The 20,535-nt window shown below is 42.9% G+C and overlaps 1 protein-coding gene and 1 pseudogene across 2 annotated transcripts; one reads left to right on the top strand and one right to left on the bottom strand.

Annotated features, from left to right (window-relative positions):
- Positions 1-972: 972 nt before the first annotated feature.
- Positions 973-11,253, top strand: LOC112072420 (hepatic sodium/bile acid cotransporter-like; annotated as a pseudogene).
- LOC112072416 (serine/arginine-rich splicing factor 5) lies at positions 11,108-17,171 on the bottom strand. 2 transcript variants are annotated; one of them, XM_024139820.2, is made up of 9 exons: positions 17,086-17,171; positions 16,443-16,584; positions 16,133-16,203; positions 15,857-15,994; positions 15,471-15,500; positions 14,892-14,964; positions 12,975-13,048; positions 12,735-12,842; positions 11,108-12,599 (listed from the first exon to the last, which is right to left on the bottom strand). In XM_024139820.2, the coding sequence occupies exons 2-9, from the start codon at positions 16,566-16,568 to the stop codon at positions 12,233-12,235; spliced, it is 987 nt and encodes a 328-aa protein (XP_023995588.1). In that variant the 5' UTR covers positions 16,569-16,584; positions 17,086-17,171; the 3' UTR covers positions 11,108-12,232. The 2 variants fall into 2 exon arrangements, with proteins under 2 accessions (XP_023995588.1, XP_023995589.1); XM_024139821.2 differs by lacking the exon at positions 15,471-15,500.
- Positions 17,172-20,535: the final 3,364 nt, after the last annotated feature.

Genomic DNA, 20,535 nt, shown 5'->3' on the forward strand with positions numbered 1-20,535 from the left:
GGACAAAATTAAGAGGTCAATATTCTCGTAAGGATTTTGGATTTTAAAAAAAACAACAACATTAAATCACAGCAATACTGTGAATTAACTCAATAACAAAAATAACTTGTTTGAGAACCCTAGTTGTATATGTTTTTAATGAATCTTCAAGGTGTCATTGAATAAAAGATTGAAACAGCTGCAGTCCAGTGCTGGACATTGACGTATTACTGTTTGTATCTCTTTGTCGTCTTTCAATCTGGGTACCTCAAGGAAACACTAGATGGCGCTAATGGACACTACAGCTCAGAGGCATTAACGTCGTTTCTCTGCTTCTGGTTTATTACGGTGGTACAAGACAGCACGTGAGAAACCTTACCTAACACTGGACAGTAATTATACATTAATACAGAGTCAATGGTTACGTTGTCTATGGTGACCTAGTAGTTCATACTGACATAACACAGTACTTCAGTTTGTTTTAATGGCAGATCTCATTGCTTGTATACAGCTGCAAATGGTCACAACACGCACGCACGCACGCACGCAGGCACACACAACACACAACACACACACACACACACACACACACACACACACACACACACACACACACAACACACACACACACACACACACACACACACACACACACACACACACACACACACACACAACACACACACACACACACCGTATGCACGCAGGCACACACACACACACGCACGCAGGCACAACCCACACACACCACACGCACGCATGCACGCAGGCACACACACGCACGCACCAGCACACAACACACGCACGCACACACACGCACGATGCACGGCAGGCACGCAGGCACACACACACGCACGCAGGCACACACACACCGACGCACGCACGCACGTCGATGATCGCACACGCACGCAGGCACACACATACACCAGCACACACACCCAACACAACACACACACACACACACACACACACACAGACCACATCACACAAGGACTTAATTTGACAACACCGACCGAACGCAGGCAGTGTGAAGGGAAGAGGGACATACATCTAGAAGGTAAGAAGGCAAGTACCTAAATATTGGTGTTGATTGTGAAAAATGCTATATTAGTTGACTCACACTCTCACTTCAGCTCATAGTTTCACTCCATTTTCAGAGGAGAAAGCAGTCAGGGTTTAGTGTCTGATGCTGTTGGATGTTTCTAGATAATCGACTGGAAGACTGGTTCAGAACTGCAAAGAGACTCATAAAACGTGACAGGTGCCCTAGGGTGTATCCCAAATAGCACCCTATTCTCTATACAGTGCACTATATAGGAATAGGAGACCATTTGGATCCTACATCTATTCTCAACTTTTGCACACTCTCAGTGAAAATTAGGGTTTGACATTGTTCGGACAATGTTTTTTTTATTTTTTTTACCTTTATTTAACAAGGCAAGTCAGTTAAGAACTAATTCTTATTACCATCGATGGTCTACTTTTAATTAAGGGATTACAATATGGTAGTTTCCATGCATTCAAAAGAAGACAGCTCCTACCGACTGCTCCCTTGTAAAAGGTTGAATAATGTTTGACACTTCAACGCACCTGCACAAGATGTTGTGTGTGTGTGTGCATCCCTTCTAAAGTTTGCCATAGTATTAAAATACCAATTCTACATGAACATTCTTGTGGACTACTTGTAATAGAGGTAGGAGAGTTGTGGTATGTAGTTATTGTGTGTTTAAACAGTATGTGAACACAGTCTACAGGCAGCAATACTAAAAAAAACATCACTCACAGCAGTGGAAGGGAGGATGTGGCTGAGATATAGAGAGAGGGGAGGGATGAGGTGAGCAGCTTGGCATCAAAGCCAAAGGGGTGTAATGCTTTGAGGTGGGAAAGCAAAGGCAAAAGGGGGTACTGCCTCTGAATGTCACAGAGATTAAGATGAAGACATGAACCTGCATAACTCATGCAGAAGCAACAAACAGCATTCAAAAAGAGATCATTAACTAGGAGATAGTGAGATACAGAATGTGAGTATTAACTGCTGTAAATCTTTACTTTTATATTTACAAGACAGGCTAGACTAGTATGCTGCAAGCAATGGTTTAGTCAATAGTATTTTAAGGACTAAAGGACTTGAATTTGAAGGATTTTTTCCAAATAGAATGAACCCCCCCCCCCCTTCTCTCTCTATCAAAGGCTCCAACCAGAGAAGAAGATACAAATGGAAGATACCATTGACACCGCCATGGGGGTGTTCTCTTATCAGTACCCGACGTCCAATGACAGTTTACTGTTCAACATCATCCCAACCCACTTCCCCCCCCTGCCACCCATAATAGACCAGTCCATCAGCTTCACCACCATAGTTGTCCTCTTCATCACCATGGTTTCACTGGGCTGTACCATGGAGGTGTCCAAGATCAAGGTGATTCTCACAATGGTGTTCATATCTAGTTTCTGGTTGTTTCACACTTTTTGGGGTTAATTTCATTTTCTTTCTTTGATGTTTTTGTGTGTGATTTAAAGCAGTTTTAAGGTTCATGAAATGTATACAAATGAAATATTATATTCATAACATTTAATATTGTTATTCATCTATTTCTATAGACCCACATCCTGAAACCTAAAGGAGTAGCCATCGCAGCGGTGGCCCAGTTCGGGGTAATGCCCCTCACTGCCTTTTCATTGGCTAAGGTTAGTATTTCTCATTGGAACAGGTTAATATTTCTCATTGGCTAAGGTTAGTATTTCTCATTGGCTCAGGTTAGTATTTCTCATTGGCTCAGGCTAGTATTTCTCATTGGCTCAGGTTAGTATTTCTCATTGGCTCAGGCGTTTTCGCTCTATTGGCTCAGGTTAGTATTTCTCATTGGCTAGGTTAGTTTCTCATTGGCTCAGGCTAGTTATTTCCATTGGCTCAGGTTAGTATTCTCATTGGCTAAGGTTAGTATTTCTCATTGGCTCAGGCTAGTATTCTCATTGCTAGGTAGTATTTTCATGGCTCAGTAGTATTTCTCATTGGCTCAGGTAGTATTTCTCATTGGCTCAGGTTAGATTTCATTGGCTAGGTTAGTTTTTCTCATTGGCTCAGGTTAGTATTTCTCATTGGCTCAGGTTAGTATTTCTCATTGGCTCAGGTAGTATTTTCTCATTGGCTCAGGTTTAGTATTTCTCATTGGCTCAGGTTAGTATTTCTCATTGGCTCAGGTAAGTATTTCCATATTGGCTCAGGTTAGTATTTCTCATTGGCTCAGGCTAGTTATTTCTCATTGGCTCAGGCTAGTATTTCTCAGTTGGCTCAGTTAGTATTTCTCATTTGGCTCAGTGTTATGGTAAATTCCTCATTGGCTCAGGTTAGTATTTCTCATTGGCTCAGGTTAGTATTCTCATTGCTCAGGCTTAGTATTTCTCATTGCTCAGGTTAGTATTTCTCATTGGCTCAGCTTAGTTATTTGCTATTGGCTCAGGTTAGTATTTCTCATTGGCTCAGGCTAGTATTTCTCATTGGCTCAGGTTAGTATTTCTCATTGGCTCAGGCTAAGTATTTCTCATTGGCCTCAGGTTAGTATTCTCATTGGCTCAGGCTAGTATTTCTCATTGGCTCAGGTAGTAGTTTCCATAGCTGTCTTGGCGTTCTACAGTCTGGTTCCCAGGCCTTCGGAATGGCAGACAGGACTATGCTAAGCTGTCAGTGGCCTCAGGTGTGTGTCCTGTCCTGTGTCTTCAGGTGTTACAGCTAGGGCCGATGGAGGCTGTAGCGGTGCTGATCTGTGGATGCTGTCCAGGGGAAACGTCTCCAATATACTGGCCCTGGCACTGAAGGGAGACGTGAACTCAGGTAGACAACATACTTAACTATTCACATGAACCTCTATACCTTTGATCTATTCTCCTCCAAAATGTCCGTTATCACAGTGTGGCATTAACGTTCAGGAGAAAATCATCTTGTTTCTGACTGGGTCTCCACCCTAAAGATTGGTCTCATCAGTCACTGACTGTTCCCCAATTTTACATATTCCTGGTAACTACAACTCATTTTACATATTCCTGGTAACTACAACTCATTTTACATATTCCTGGTAACTACAACTCATTTTACATATTCTGGTAACTACAACTCATTTACATATTCTGGTAACTACAACTCATTTACATATCCTGGTAACAACTCATTTTACATATTCTGGTAACTACAATCATTTACATATTCCTGGTACAACTCATTTACATATCTGGTAACTACACACTATTTACATATTCCTGGTAACTACAAACTCATTTTACATATTCCTGGTAACTACAACTCATGTACATATTCCTGGTAACTACAACTCATTTACATATTCCTGGTAACTCAACCATTTACATATTCCTGGTAACTACAACTCATTTACATATTCCTGGTAAACTACAACTCATTTTACATATTCCTGGTAACTACAACCTCATTTACATATTCCTGGTAACTACAACTCATGTTAACATATTCCTGGTAACTACAACTCATTTTACATATTCCTGGTAACTACAACTCATTTTACATACACTACCATTCAAAAGTTTGGGGTCACTTAGAAATGTCCTTGTTTTTGAAAGAAAAGCAACATTTTTGAGTTTGGGTGATTGTGGAGGCCAGGTCATCTGATGCAGCACTCCATCACTCTTCTTCTTGGTCAAATAGCCCTTACACAGCCTGGTGGTGTGTGTTGGGTCATTGTCCTGTTGAAAAACAAATGATAGTCCCACTAAGTGCAAACCAGATGGGAAGGCATATCGCTGCAGAATGCAGTGGTAGCCATGCTGACAGTGTCACAAGCAAAGCACCCCCACACCATCACACCTCCTCCTCCATGCTTCACGGTGGGAACCACACATGCAGAGATCATCCGTTCACCTACTCTGCATCTCACAAAGACACAGCAGTTAGAACTAAAAATCTCCAATTAGGACTCATCAAACCAAAGGACAGATTTCCAACGGTCTAATGTCCATTGCTTGTGTTTCTTGGCCCAAGCAAGTCTCTTCTTCTTATTGGTGTCTTATTATACATTCCGGCCTCCTGACCATCCGCTTAAGAAAAAATAGTCTGTGGCTGAATCTAGTTGATGATCCCTGACCCAGATCATAAAACTATTATATGAATGAATTCCACCATCAGACACCCCATCCATCCCATGTTTTAGTTTGAACCGACAGATCACTAACTCTTCTATTGGACACTACCCGTCCAAGACCTTTAACATAATTATCATAGATAGTAATCAACGTCATCAGATACCGCGTCACACCTTTCACGCTACTTTAAACCACCTGGTCGGTCATTAACCCCTTCAGTTTCACAACGTACCTGGACATCTCCATTAGGACATGATGCCTAGAGATACAGAGGAGACATTCCTCCTCTAACTACCCCTGTAGGTATCATCTGAAAGAACACTGTCTCTGACTGTCTCAAGAACTTGCCTACTGTTAATTATTAATAATGCCAACTGCCAAATATTTTACTCACACTAGTCTCTTGTTTATGTGTGCAGAGATGACATATACACGAGTGCTGTCTGTCAGGCTATAGGTCAAATAGATTCAGATTTCAGATATTTTTCTTACTGTATTTGTTTTTTTAAGCATAACATTATCCACAGAAAAAGACAAACTAGATCACAGAACAACAGGAATGACACTATAGGCGGGTTGGTTGTTTAGCAACGAAACAGAAGTACGGGACAAAACAGATGGGCTTAGATTGCTGACTTTACTTAGTCTCCAAATGTTTATTGAAAACAGAACTACATTTGCACAATAAGTCTCAAAAAATACCTTGTTACAGTTGTTGGTTAGCTAACTAGCTAACTAGCTAACTAGCGAATGTATTACCATATTAGGATTAGACATGCCATTATTCAAAACACCTCAAAACAAGACATGGTATCAAGATACAAGGAGCTGAAACGTCGTTGTTGCTAGGTCACCGGCCATCCAGAACCACAACACATGGACTTCTGATCCTTCTATTGAGATGACTGGCCCCTTGGCATTGACCCAATAGAGAAATGTCAGAGTTGGGATTTCAAGGTCACAGCTATGTGTTGTTCCACGTTCTGTCAATGTGTAATATTGAGCGTGGCTCTGATACCATAACAGCACGTTCGCCAGGTTAGGAAGAATGGAAATACACACGTGTGTAACTAACCCTGCTGTTTATACACATGCCTATCTCTCCCTCTCTCTCTCCCCCTATCTCTCTCTATCTCCCTCTCTCTCTCCCCCTATCTCTCCCTCTCCCCCTCTCTCTATCTCCCTCTATCTCCCTCTCTCTCTCCCCCTCTCTCTCCCTATCTCTCCCTCTCTCCCTCTCTATCTCCCTCTCTCTCTCCCCCTTTCCCTCCTCCTTTCTCTATCTCCCCCTCTCTCTCCATCCATCCATCCCCCCCTCCTCTCTTTCTCTCCCTCCCTCTCATTCTTTCTACCCCCCCTCACTCTCTCTCTCCATCCATCCCCCCTCCTTCCCTCTCCTCCTTTCTATCCCCCCCCACTCTGTCTCTCTCTCCATCCCTCCTTCTCTCTCTTTCTCCCTCTCTTCCTTCTCAGTATTGTGATGACTACCTGCTCTACATTCCTAGCCCTGGGTATGATGCCACTGCTCCTCTACCTGTATTGCCAGGGCTTCTCCAACCTGGAGAGTGCTGTTCCCTACACTGGTATCACATTGGCCCTGGTCATGACTCTGTTCCCTTGCGGCATCGGCATCCTCATCAACTACTACAGGCCGCAGTACTCCAAGACCATTACCAAGGTATGACCGATAATGGTCAGCTTTTGGGTAGTCTCGCGTTGCCATACCTCCAAAATCCTGTCGTTGTCACGCCTTCCTTGGAGGAGTTTTAGGGAAACTCCCTTCCCGTTTTAGGGAAGCCTGATTGGCTTCGAGGCTAGCTTTTGAGTAATATCTTCTACTGGGGTACAGTTAGATTTACAGTTAGATTTACAATCTTGTTGAAAAACACAAATCTGGTAAAGGGCCTCATTGTAAAAGTTCAAAACATTCAAAACATACAGGTTGTTTTAGACAGCATACATTGATAATAATATACAGTACATGGCTGAATGTCCTCCTGCTCTTCAGATCGGTCTGTCCCTCCTGTTGATATCAATGGTAGTGATCGGCCTATTGGCCAGCGTGACCAGAGGAAGAATGAATATGATGCTGACCGTCCTGTCCCCTCAACTAATGGCCACTGCTGCCCTCATGCCCCTCATTGGCTACACTTTCGGATACGTCCTTTCATACCTGTTCAGACTCAACAGATCGTAAGTCATGGTGATGAGGATGATGTTGAGGATGTTATTGAAGGTAAAATATGATATTGATGAAGATTAGGATGAGGATTACAATGATGGTGAAGATCAAGATTATAATTATGTTGATAGATTGCATGTGAAGTTTTTCTATAGTAAAAAAACAACAACATATCTTCCTATTCCTCTAGTAAAAGTATATTCCAGCTCAGTACATTTCTAATGCTAAATGCTTGGAGGAAAGAAACTCATATACTTCAGCTAGAATTCAATGTCAATCAATCAGTTCTTATTTGGACATCCTTCCTTCTTTCCTCAGGGGGCAGAGGACCATCGCCATGGAGACGGGATGTCAGAACATCCAGCTGTGTTCCGCCATTTTGAAGGTGGCGTTCCCTCCCGATGTGATTGGTCCGCTCTACCTCTTCCCTATAGTCTACATAGTGTTCCAGGTGGGAGAGGCCTTACTGCTCATCGTCCTCTTCTGGGTTCACCAGAGGTTCTTTAAAACAACAAAGAAAGGTAGGCTTGACTGACCCTTGTCTTTGAATGATATACATTTTTATTTTACCTCTTTTTTCTCCCCAATTTCGTGGTATCCAATTGGTAATAGTTACAGTCTTGTCTCATCGCTGCAACTCCCGTACGGACTCGTGAGAGGCGAAGGTCGAGAGCCGTGCGTCCTCCGAAACACAACGCAACCAAGCCGCACTGCTTCTTGACACAATGCACATCCAACCCGGAAGCCAGCCGCACCAATTTGTCGGAGGAAACACCGTACACCTGGCGACCTGGTCAGCGTGCACTGCGCCCGGCCCGCCACAGGAGTCGCTAGTGCGTGGTGAGACAAGGATATCCCTGCCGGCAAAACCCTCCCTAACCCGGACGACGCTGGGCCAATTGCGCGCCGCCCCATGGGCCTCCTGGTCGCAGCCGGCTGCGACAGAGCCTGGGCTCGAACCCATAATCTCTGGTGGCACAGCTAGCACTGCGATGCAGTGCCTTAGACCACTGCGCCACCCGGGAGGCCTGACCACGTGTTCTCTTGATAAATGTGTGAATTGGACCATTTTCCTGTCCTGCTAATCATTCAAAATGTAACGAGTACTTTTGGGTGTCAGGGAAAATGTATGGAGTAGAAAGTACATTATTTTATTTAGGAAAGTAGTGAAGTAAAAGTAAAAGTTTTACAAAATATAAATACTAAAGTATAGATACCCCAAAAAACTACTTAAGTAGTACTTCAAAGTATTTTTACTTTAGTACTTCACACCACTGCTCCTCCCTAGCTCTAACTCTCCTCCTTTCTCTCTCTCTCTCCCACAGAGAAGCACGAGGCAGTAGAGTCAGAGGAAGCCAGTCAGTCCAGCGATGTGGCCGTTTGATCAGATAAAATTCAGAGCAAACGTTGACACTACACATCCATGTATAAGTGACCAAATGATGAAAAAGACAAGAATTGTAATTTTGAATTCCGTAAAGTGAGTGTGGAAGAGGTGAACGAACTATTGTTGTCTATCAACAATGACAAGCCACCGGGGTCTGACAACTTGGATTGAAAATTACTGAGGATAATAGCAGACGACATTGCCACTCCTATTTGCCACATCTTCAATTTAAGCCAACTAGAAAGTGTGTGCCCTCAGGCCTGGAGGGAAGCTAAAGTCATTCTGCTACCCAAGAATAGTAAAGCCCCCTTTACTGGCTCAAATAGCTGACCAATCAGCCTGTTACCAACCCTTAGTAAAGTTTGACCAGATACAATGTTATTTTACAGTAAACAAAGTGACAACAGACTTTCAGCACGACTATAGGGAAGGACACTCAACAAGCACAGCACTTACACAAATGACTGATGATTGGCTGAGAGAAACTGATGATAAAATGGTTGTTGGGGCTGTCTTGTTAGACTTCAGTGTGGCTTTTGACATTATCGATCATAGTCAGCTGCTGGAATAACTGATGTGTTATGGCTTTACACCCCCTGATATAATGTGGATAAAGACTTACCTGTCTAACAGAACACAGAGGGTGTTCTTTAATGGAAGCTTCTCCAACATAATCCAAGTAGGAGCAGGAATTCTAGGCTCCTTACTTTTAAAAACGTTTACTAACGACATGCCACTAGCTTTGAGTAAAGCCAGTGTGTTTATGTATGCAGATGACTCAACGCTAAACACGTCAGCTACTACAATGCCTGAAAGCTGTAGTTAGTTTCGAAGGGGGTGGCAAGGAATAAGTCAGTCATAAATATTTCCTAAACTAAAAGCATTGTATTTGGGACAAATCATTCACTAAACCCTAAACCTCAAATAAATCTTGTAATAAATAATGTGGAAATTGAGCAAGTTGAGGAGACTAAACTGCTTGGAGTAACCCTGGATTGTAAACTGTCATGGTCAAAACATATTGATGCAGTAGTAGCTAAGATGGGGAGAAGTCTGTCTATAATAAAGCGATGGTCTACCTTCTTAACACTATCAACAAGGCAGGTCCTACAGGCCCTAGTTTTGTCACACCTGGACTACTGTTCAGTCGTGTGGTCAAGTGCCACATAAGGGACTTAGACCATTGTAATTCTTCTCAGAACAGGGTGGCACGGCTGGCCCTTATATGTACACGGGAGAGATAACATTAATAATATGCATGTCAATCTCTCATGATTCAAAGTGGAGCAGACTTCATGTTGACAAGCTGAATGCACTGAGCTGTCTTCAAAAAGGAGATCCAAGGTAATATTCATATAATTAATTAAAATGCCTTTATTTGAATGGCATGTTCAGTGGAAACAAAGATTAAAAACTTAACACAATTCGGCTGCATGGCCTTCGTCAGGGGGGGGAAACAAAGATATGCATTATCCTCTTTTGAACAGCTTTTTCCAATCAACCCTGATTTGAAGAGGGAATGGTTACAGAAATTCATTGGACAACACCTAGTAAGTAACACTATACACATTAAACGGTGAAAGACTGTAGATATGGTATCAGAATGAAAATCAAGGCTAGAAGTTGTCTGTCTAAACTACTGGCACACAGCTCTGACACGAATACATACCCCACAAGACAGGCCACAAGAGGTCTCTTCACAGTCCCCAAGTCCAGAACAGACTATGGGAGGCGCACAGTACTACATAGAGCCATGATTACATGGAAGTCTATTCCACATCAGGTAACTGATGCAAGCAGTAAAATCTGATTTAAAAACAGGTAAAAATACACCCTATAGAACAGCGTGGACTGTGGACACACACAAAGGTACAGACACATGCATATGCACACAAACATTGTAATACTGTTGTATGGTGGTATTATACACCACATATGTACGATGCAGAATGTAACTATGATGTACTGTTTTATCATGTAAGTGCCTTAATGTTTTTGTACCCCAGGCAGAGTAGCTGCTGCATCGGCATGTACTAACAGGGATCCCTAACAGTCACAGAATGTTCCGGAATTTACACTCTGAATGATCAGTATTTCTCTCTGAGCATCCAGAAACAATCACATCAGTCTGATGTACAGTCGACTTGAAAACACTCAGTAACTGCATTTACAATCGGAGTCTGCATTGACGGTGAGGCACGGCCATTTTGAAAAGGTGGAGTGATTGCGCCAATTGATTACCGTATGACAAATTTCTGGAATGAAATTAGTAATTAAAACTACGTACCGTCTGTACTACATGTGTATTTATGATCAAGGCAAGCTGGTGCAGTATGTCTGTGTGTACAAGCTATAGAAAACATTGTAATAAGTGACGTTTTAATACTGAACGTTTCAACAACAAAAAATATATAATCTAGATCCATTACTAAGACCATCTTACAAACAACTCTTTGTGGAAGTTTAACTTTATTCTCAAGTTCTGACATACAAAATGTCTTGGACGCTTTATTTAAAACTGTTCTCATTTGTCGTTTGCTGTGTCTTGTTCTTTTTCAATTAAGTACAAATACAACCCTTATATTGAACACGGAGAGAGAAAAAAAACACTTAATTTAGCATGAAAAATAGTTATTTTCCAAACTATTCTCTAGGTTGTGTCGACGCTTCATTACAATACATTGTGAAAAGAAACGTGTATAATGCTTTATAGAAACAAAGAGTACAGATACAGACAACCACTCCGTTTAAACATTCAATATAAATGGGTTAATGGCGGTGTGCATCTAACCCTAACCAACTGTTTAACCTTCAATACAAAACGGGTTAAATAATAACACAGCCTGCCACAATGTTTTCACCAGGCGTCTTAACTGAGGATAAAACACCTTTACTGCCGCCACAAAAAAAAAAACAGATCACAATCTGATACACCCCCCAAAAAGAAAAAATGGCATTCAATAAAATAATCACAGCATAAAACTAATCAAATCCCAAAAAGGTTACTTTACACGAACCCCACATTGGAGATCAGAATGGTTCGACCCAAAACCTAAGCCAATCACATTCATAGCCATCATGGAACGGGACTTTAATTCTCAACAGCTCATGATATCAGAGCTGACAACCAAAAGCCGGCAGAGGGGGAGTCACCACACGAGCCTTGAATGATAAAAAAATAATGTAATACCTTACCAAGAATTACATCCATTATTACAAATAAAAATACTAACCAAAACAAAACCCCAGAAGGCTTTAAACTCGATGCTCAAATTGAAAACAAAGCCCTCATTGTGTTCACAGCAAGAGACATGCTTCTACTGAGAACACCCACCATACAAAAGTAGGTCAAAGGTCAGCTATGTCAGAAGAGAAGAGGGGGTTGGAGGGAGGAAACAGAGGGAAAATACAGGGACACCAGGCAAGAACCGCTGGGTAAAACAGTTCCTGCCCTGTCGTCTTACTATAACAGTGGGGTTAGTGTGTGTTCACATTTGTCTGAATGTGAGTATTTATGTACTAGGTGTGTGTTCATTTAAAAATGTGTATACTCCTGCGTTAGGTGTTCTCAATACTCAGTGGCGGCTGTCCGTAGACGGAGAGCGAGAGCCACGAGACCTGGAAGGAGACCTGGAAGGTGCACGCTGTGCAGGGGGAGGGGAGTGGGGGGAGGCAGACTTGCTGGGCTTGGAGGGCCGTTTAGAGGAGGAGGAAGAGGTCTCTTTGGCCCTGGGAGGTGGGGAGCCAGGGGCAGCAGCACGGGGGGCTGGGGAGCCGCTGTGGGAACGAGAACGAGAGCGGTTGTAGTCCCTCTTGGGGGAGCGGGATTTGGGGGAGTGGGACCTGGAACGACGGGGGGTCCTGGAGCGGGACGGGGAACGGTTACGAGAACGGGAGCGGGAACGAGAAGAGCTCTCAGAGCGGGAACGACTCCTGGAACCCCTGGAGAAGGAGAAAGAGGAAAAGGTGAAACCAACCGTCTCATCACTTTACTGATAATGCATCCTGCCGTCCTCAGTTCCTTAGAGGAAACACTAGTAGAAACATCTAGAAGGGCTTATTCTCCAGACCACTCACCTCTTCTTTGCTGCCTCAATCAGCTTGATTTTCCTTCCATTGATCTCCTTGCCAGACAGCTTCTCAAGGGCGTTTTTCAGATCACTGTAAGAAGCGAACTCAACCACTCTGAAGACCGACAAAACAAAGAGGTCAGAAGAATGCAACTGACATGGTGGGTTGAATGTAAAAAGGTTTTAGGAGTGTGTGGATGTTGGCAAGTGTACACGTATAGAAAGAACAGTATTTTATTATTCTTACCCTTCGTTGAGCTTGGGGCGGTGGGCGTCTGCAAACGTGACTTCCCCAGCCTGTCTCATGAAATCCTTCAGGTCCTACACAACAACAGGCTAAGTTAGGACCGGAACAGGACAACAGTCATCATAATGTATCATATTCACCAACGAGAGAAAAAGGTTAGATATCATAGGAGGAACTACAGAGACTAACAGGGATGACGAGAGGGGTCCAAGAACCTCAGAGATCACAGCAGAATTCCTGGCTGCCTGGTCCAGCGACAAAGTCATTGTGTTAAAGTAGTTGTTCCAATCACCAGTTAGGTGTCTGTGTGCATGTTGATATATGGGACAAGCCAAATGGACAGAAACTGTTTGGAAAAGTCACACACTTCCTTAAGAAACTCCTTTGCAGCAAGGCGAAAAGAGCTTGGCAAAAGGAAATGTAAATCAAGCCCTCCCAGAAGTACATAAAAACATACTCTCTAAATTTGATCTGTAAAATGGAGGAAGCTAAAAAAAAGACAAAAGATGTCAGGTTGATCAAAAAAAAAAAAAAAAAAAAAATCTTTGAATTTTGCATTAAATTTATATTCTTGGACCCCACTCACTTTAAACAACTACATAGAACAGTCCAAATAGAACATACTGAATGAGCAGTAGAGGAGCTGTGTTGAGCAGCATATTGAATAAAGTTGTCTCTTGCTAGCTAGGAGCCGAGGGCACAGGGCTCCCTGCCCCCTAACGCCTGGGACGGGTACCCTGTCTAGGGCTCGGCACCCCCCCTCAGTCTCAGTACAGAGGAAGAGAGGAAACCAATACCTGAGACCCCCCTTGGAGCGGGCCGCAGCAGGCTCTCCTAGTCCACCATACCATAACCACCTTGATCGCACCTCGTCATCCAACCTTGACCTCTCGTGACCTCGCTCAGCAGATTTTATCCACCTCTGGGCACCTCTCACGATGTGCGGACGGAATCACAGCACACGAAGGGGAGGGGGGGGTAATGAGGGGGGGGGGGTGTATGGATCGATTGAAGCCTCTCAAATTTACGAACCACCATCGATCAGACCAACACGCCAGCCACCATCAACACCATCATCGACTCTCTTTCCTCTCCTCTCTTTCTGCCCATCTGCCTCTCTGTTTGCGATTTCTCCCTCTCTGTCAGCACAGCGCTCCCGCCGTGCAGCGAGTGCAAGCGAAGTGGTCGCCGGCCACGCCAGTGCTTCTAGAGCAGAGTGGGTAGTGGGACCCGGGAGGGGTGGGACCTCACCCCCCAACCAAGCGAGGGAGCACTCATACGACCAGCAGGAGGATACCAACTAGGAGTAGGCCGACAGGCACACTGGCTGGCACGACATGGCTCAACCCAGAGAGAGGGACCCTGATTGGGTTAACTCCACCATAAGAAGCGCTCTCGTCCATACGACACAACAGTCAGGCTGGCAAATAAAGGGGTGAAGAATTGGTTAAAATAAAATAAATAAAAAAACAGACAAATTAGTTTTGTTTTTTCTCTCTTTTGTATCTAATCAAACTGTATTCTTTAGATGCAGTAAATATCTATGGCTGGTTATTTTGACTGGAAGCTCTCAGGAGAGAGCTAGATAGGCTATGTATTGAGAGCCCTTTATAGTTCAATAATGTGTAAGGAGAAATGAGACCAACAACACATTTGGCTAGTGCTGCTGATTTTCATATGCATGTGCTCTCAGCCCATTAAATATTACTACATTTGCTCCAATTAAACGTAGAAAAAAAAAAAACATGACTGAATTTCTTTACCTGGAGTGAACCAGGCAGTTGCCTTGAGATCATTACTAGTGAAGGTATAAAAGCTGAGCATTGTCACTCTCTCCCTCGGATTACTCAGCACCTGGTGTTGTTACTAACAGGCGGGTACAGTAGATGAGCAGACACGCCCAGGTAAGGAACTCACCTGCCAGCTGACGCGAGATGACAGGTTCTCCACGATGAGACGGTTCTCCGTACGCATCGGCGGGGGGTTCCTACTGTGGTGGGAGAGAGAGAGAAAAGCATGAAAACATTGCAGATAATCTAGAACCGTGGTTCCAAAACAACGGGCTAAAACCCATTGGCGAGTCATCCACAGCTAGTTCCTTCCTTCTAGCTGAAAGCTTGGATTTGATCCTGACTAGTAGCCTATTACCTTTTGCTGTAGTGGGAGAGAGAGAGAACACGAGCACCTCAAGTGCTGATCTAGGATCAGTTTCCCCTTGTCCATTCATTATAGTTTAACATCCTTAACAGACCCTAGATCGACACGCCTATTCAGATTTTATACGTATACAGACCCATGAGTCTGACTAGAAATAACAGAGCTATCAAATAGTACAACCGGGATTATAATCAATGACATAAAGAGCAGTGTTGCCCCTCCCACTGAGCTGATAGTTTACTGACCTCCTAGATTAGGTTTGGATTTATATCCATTGCACATTTCCGAAAGGTGCATTTGTATAGACAGAATGTTGAATAAACTGTCATTTGAACTTACTCTGCCGGTTGTCCACTTGGTTGGTTGGTCCTTATGGAAATTTGAGACAAAATATCCACAGGAAAGTATTATTAAAACATACTTTTAAAAAATGCTGGTACTGCCGTCGATATTTCTATCACCTGGCATATGCATGCACCGTATGTATGCATTTACATTGTGTATGCGTGCCTCAGGGGATAAACTAACCATGAAAGCCAAACACAGAAAGCAGAGTTTTGAAGTTGGTTTAATAATATTTTTTTCCTTGGGGATATTTTGTCTAAAATTTCCACTTGTAAAGGGACTGTACAGTCTTCTGGAATCTATTTGTTTAGCGACTAGTGTGGAAAGTCCACACTGGGAATTGTAAGAGAGGCTAGCTGATAATATTTAAGTCCATGTACCTCCGACTATCCTGGGAGCCACGGCCATAGCGATCTGGGAAGCGGCCTCCTCCTCCTCCTCCCCCTCCTCCTCCTCCTCTGTCACCACCACGTCCCCGCCCACCACGCAGGCGCACACGAGCATGCTCAATGGTCACCCTGAGAGAGAGAGAAAATGAGGCCTTGAGACACAAACAGGTTATGGAAGGCTGTTATAATAACCCAGGACTATTTATTGATATGTGAGCCAACGTGGTGATGTGTAAATGTCCATCATGAACAGAGATGCTGCTTTACCTCTCATTGCAGAGCTCCTTGCCATCCAACTCATAAACTGCATCCTCAGCATCCCTAGGATCATCAAACTCCTGGAGAACAGATTATAACATTCAGACGATCTATTCTAGACCTCCTCTCTACAATGTAGCTAACTACGGTATCAATTAGCTAGTAAGTAGAGTTCAGATATGTGCGTCATGGTGTGTATACTGACCCCAAAACCTGTATGCGCGTCCACACTGCACTTAGCCAAGACCTAACTGCCTCCTTAGCCTGGGGCTAAGAACAATGCAGTGTGAAAATACATTGTGTAGGTGTGTGTACTTACCACAAAACCAAAGCCTCTCTTGAGGTCGATGTCTCGGATGCGGCCGTATCCTTTGAAGAATCTCTCCACGTCCTTCTCTCTGGCGGACGGGTTTAACCGGCCGACAAATATGCGGCAGCCACTCATTCTGGCTGTAGGATGTCTATCCGAAAGCGAAACAGTAAATATATATATATATTTTAAAAATCCCTAAAATGACACATTTTTAAACTAAAAAACACTATGTGGAAGGAATGTTGTTAGAACGTCGTGGCAGTTAACTCAAGACGCCATAAATATTTTCTGCGTACACCCACATCATTAGCAATTTTAGCTAACTAGAATTCTATAGTAAACAAATTGGAGTATTTAAAAAAAGGTATACACATTTTAAGAGAAATAAACAAATGACGTTATAAACCGCGTAGTCCTGTATACTCATCCCGGAGAGGTTTCCAAACCGAACGTTTATCGTGACCTTAACGTTAGCTGCGACACAGTCATTGTGCATTTTTTGGGGCCTTGTGATTGCATTTGCAAACGCAAGATAAACAAAGCTAACGCTAACTAGCTTGTTAACGTTTCCCACTGGCAATACTAGTGCAATAATGCATTAAAATTAGTTACGTCCATTTAAATTGTACAAACGTTAATGTTAATATACCTTTGTGGGGTTTTTTCTTCGGAGAGATTGTCTTGCTGCTTACTGCCTCTTAAAAACAGCGAGAAGGACACAAAATGGAGTCCGTATTCTCTCGGCTTTTCAATGACACGTTGCAGTACTATCTAGCAGCCGCTAGATGTCACCCAGTCACAAGGTTCACAATCTACATAAAACAATGGTTGGTGTTGGTCGTCACAGTACAGGGTGGAAATGGCATGGCGCTTTACTGTTCGTAAGATACGCAACTAGCTAATTAGTATCATGATAATATGACTGACGTTAGACACACATTCACCCTGTACAATCAGGTGTGGTTATCTCGGAGTGTCCTTGAGGTAACAGTGGGTAGGCCTTCAAGCATCTGTTCTCGACAGGCCTTTCACTCATAAGTTTACTACACATGAGCATATCAATATTTTATCCTGCTTACTTATTACTACATTACTATTATGTCAGTCTTTGGGCCGCTGAATAAAAACCCCTTTAACACAGATTTGACCTATTTTAGGCATCAATTCAGCTGATCTTAAACAGTGTATTCTTCTCTACTTCCTTACGAAGTCGGGCGGCAGGTAGCCTCGTGGTTAGAGCGTTGGGCCAGTAACTGAAAAGGTTGCTGGCTCGAATCCCCGAGCTGACAAGGTAAAAATCTGTCGTTCTGCCCCTGAACAAGGCAGTTAACCCACTGTTCCTAGGCCATCATTGAGAATAATAATTTGTTCTGAACTGACTTGCCTGGTTAAATAATTTTTAAAAAACATGGAGGCTACAGAAGGTCAGAATCCTCTTATAAAGTAGAGGTAAGGAGATGACCTCTGATAAAGTAGAGGTCCAAACGTTCAGTTTTGCCGAATCAATAAAAAGGCCACAACGTTAATCTATTTTATGTTATACAACCTTTTTGAGTAACGAAATGCAATGTTTGCCTGGATGAATTGAACACAAATAACAAGTTACTTTTTTTGGCCATGCAGTGTAAGCGGAAACCATGTTCAGCTGAATTTTAATTTGTAGTGGAATACCCCTGGCCTGCATTCTTTTCCAGTATAGAAATGTCAATATTGCTTGCCTCCAATTGCTCTATATTCCCTATAATGCACTACTTTTGACCAGGATCAATAGGGCTCTGGTCAAAAGTAGTGCACTATATAGGGAATAGGGTGCCATAGGGCTCTGGTCAAAAGTAGTGCACTATATAGGGAATAGGGTGCCATAGGCCTCTGGTCAAAAGTAGTGCACTATATAGGGAATAGGGTGCCATTTTGGACACACACCCAATATGATTTTCAATGTAAAAAAAACAAAAAACAATATCAGGTCTCACACATTTCAAAAGAAAGCTTTAATTAGAAATAGTTATATACACATGGTAGAATTAAATTAAACTTTATACAAATATTAAAATACTATCTTCACGCCCATTGCAATGTACAGAGGAAAACCAAAACATGAAATCATTGAAATGCAGAATCAAGAGATGGACATGATTTTCTTTTGTCATTTTCTAGGAAACACCGTAGATCAGTGGTCTGGACGCCAGAAAAATGGTTCAATTTTTTTTTTTTTACACTTCAATGCAACAGTTACAATTTCTTACAGACAGAAAAAAAAAGTATTTGTTTTAGGTGCTTAGGCTTTTGAATATCACAGTTGCTGAAGAAGCCTTTTGGGGAGGACAGAGAGAAGAGGATGGACTTTCTTTAAAATCACATCCAAAAACAAAAACAAAACCCATTGAAAAATACACAAGACAGTTGTATGACTAGTAAAGTCAAAAGTAAGGCCACTGGGGAAACACTGAAGACGTTTCAACATCGTAACGCAGGTAAAGATGGAGGAAACTTGCGATGCAATTACAAACAGAATCTAATGAAAGGCAACACTCTCTGCTTGCGTTTATGAAGTAATTGACAATGACAGGTGGACAGACAGTCACAAATAAAAATTTAATGTGGAAAAAGTAATTCAAACAACCACTCAACTCAGACCCCGTCTGAAACTAACGGGCTAAGGTGATGACCTCAAGTCCCAAACGCATATGAACTGCTTTCATCACATACCAGAGATAAATTAAAGCTGTGCTCATTCAAATTTGAACTGAACATTTAAAGCAAACATTTAAAACAAAAGAAAAATAGTTGTTTACAATGCGCTGGTTTTGAGCAAGAATTTTCAGCTTTTTAAAGATGCAGATGCACAGGGTTACTAACCGTTTTGAAGCAACTCTGGACGATATTCCATCCTTGTGAACCCAACCTGGCCACACACACACACACCACACACACATAATAAATAGATTGGAAAAACAAATATATATTACCCAATGTGCAGTCACCAAACACAAAAATCAACATGTTTTCATCATGAAAAAATAAACTCCCCTGCTTTGAACAAAACAACAGAACAAGGCCTTGCTTAATTTAACATTATAGCGTAACACTCTTCATTCATGAAACAGTCATGACGTGTTGTTCAGTTCCACGGCCAAATACAAATACACACACACACACACACACACACACACACACACACACACACACACACACACACACACACACACACACAGTCACTATGTACACAGCAGAGTCCAGGTTTGGTACTGTCTGTGTCACTATGTACACAGCAGAGTCCAGGTTTGGTACTGTCTGTATGTGCCACTATGTACACAGCAGAGTCCAGGTTTGGTACTGTCTGTGTCTCTATGGACACAACAGAGTCATTTATGTATAGCTCTGTTACACAGAACACACGTCTGTCTAGGCCTGCACCTAATACAACACAACTCCAAAGGCTTTATTCCAACTGCAAGGTTAGTGGCAAACATAATGATGTTTTTATCACTGATGGTGATGATGACTGTGGATACAGACTTGAACTTGTGCATCTCCTTACTCTAATGGGGATAAAGAGAGTCTCTCTCTCTTCAGTGAGGACTGTCTTGGTTTGGGCCTGGGCTGGCGTATGCTGCATGTTCTCTCTCTCTACGATGACGTCCTGCGGCCCACACGGTAACCCTGTCTGTCTACTCTGCATGAAGTCCCTTGCGACTCTGCTGCCACTCTGGCATCTCCAAGTAGGGCATTGTCTTGGGTCAGACAGCGCCACTTTTGTCTCGTGTTTCGTCGGAGTGAGGCCACCTGTCAGAAGATGGATTGAGCACGTCACCAGAGCCAGCAACAGGGTTATAAACACACAGGCTTGCCCAGACACTACCGTATCATGATAAAAGAAGATTACCGACACGCTTGCCTTTTTTCTGTTCATCACAACAACCGATATGTGTTCTGCTCCCTTGTTGATGTGGCTCTCTGGGTGTTGTTCTGTTTTAGTGGCTACAGTATCTTCTAGACACCTGGCTGTGTGTTGTGTGTGTGGTGTGTGTGTGTGTGTGTGTGTGTGTGTGTGTGTGTGTGTGTGTGTGTGTGTGTGTGTGTGTGTGTGTGTGGTGGT

This window comes from Salvelinus sp. IW2-2015, unplaced genomic scaffold, assembly GCF_002910315.2.
Source record: "Salvelinus sp. IW2-2015 unplaced genomic scaffold, ASM291031v2 Un_scaffold1921, whole genome shotgun sequence".
Taxonomy (NCBI): domain Eukaryota; kingdom Metazoa; phylum Chordata; class Actinopteri; order Salmoniformes; family Salmonidae; genus Salvelinus; species Salvelinus sp. IW2-2015.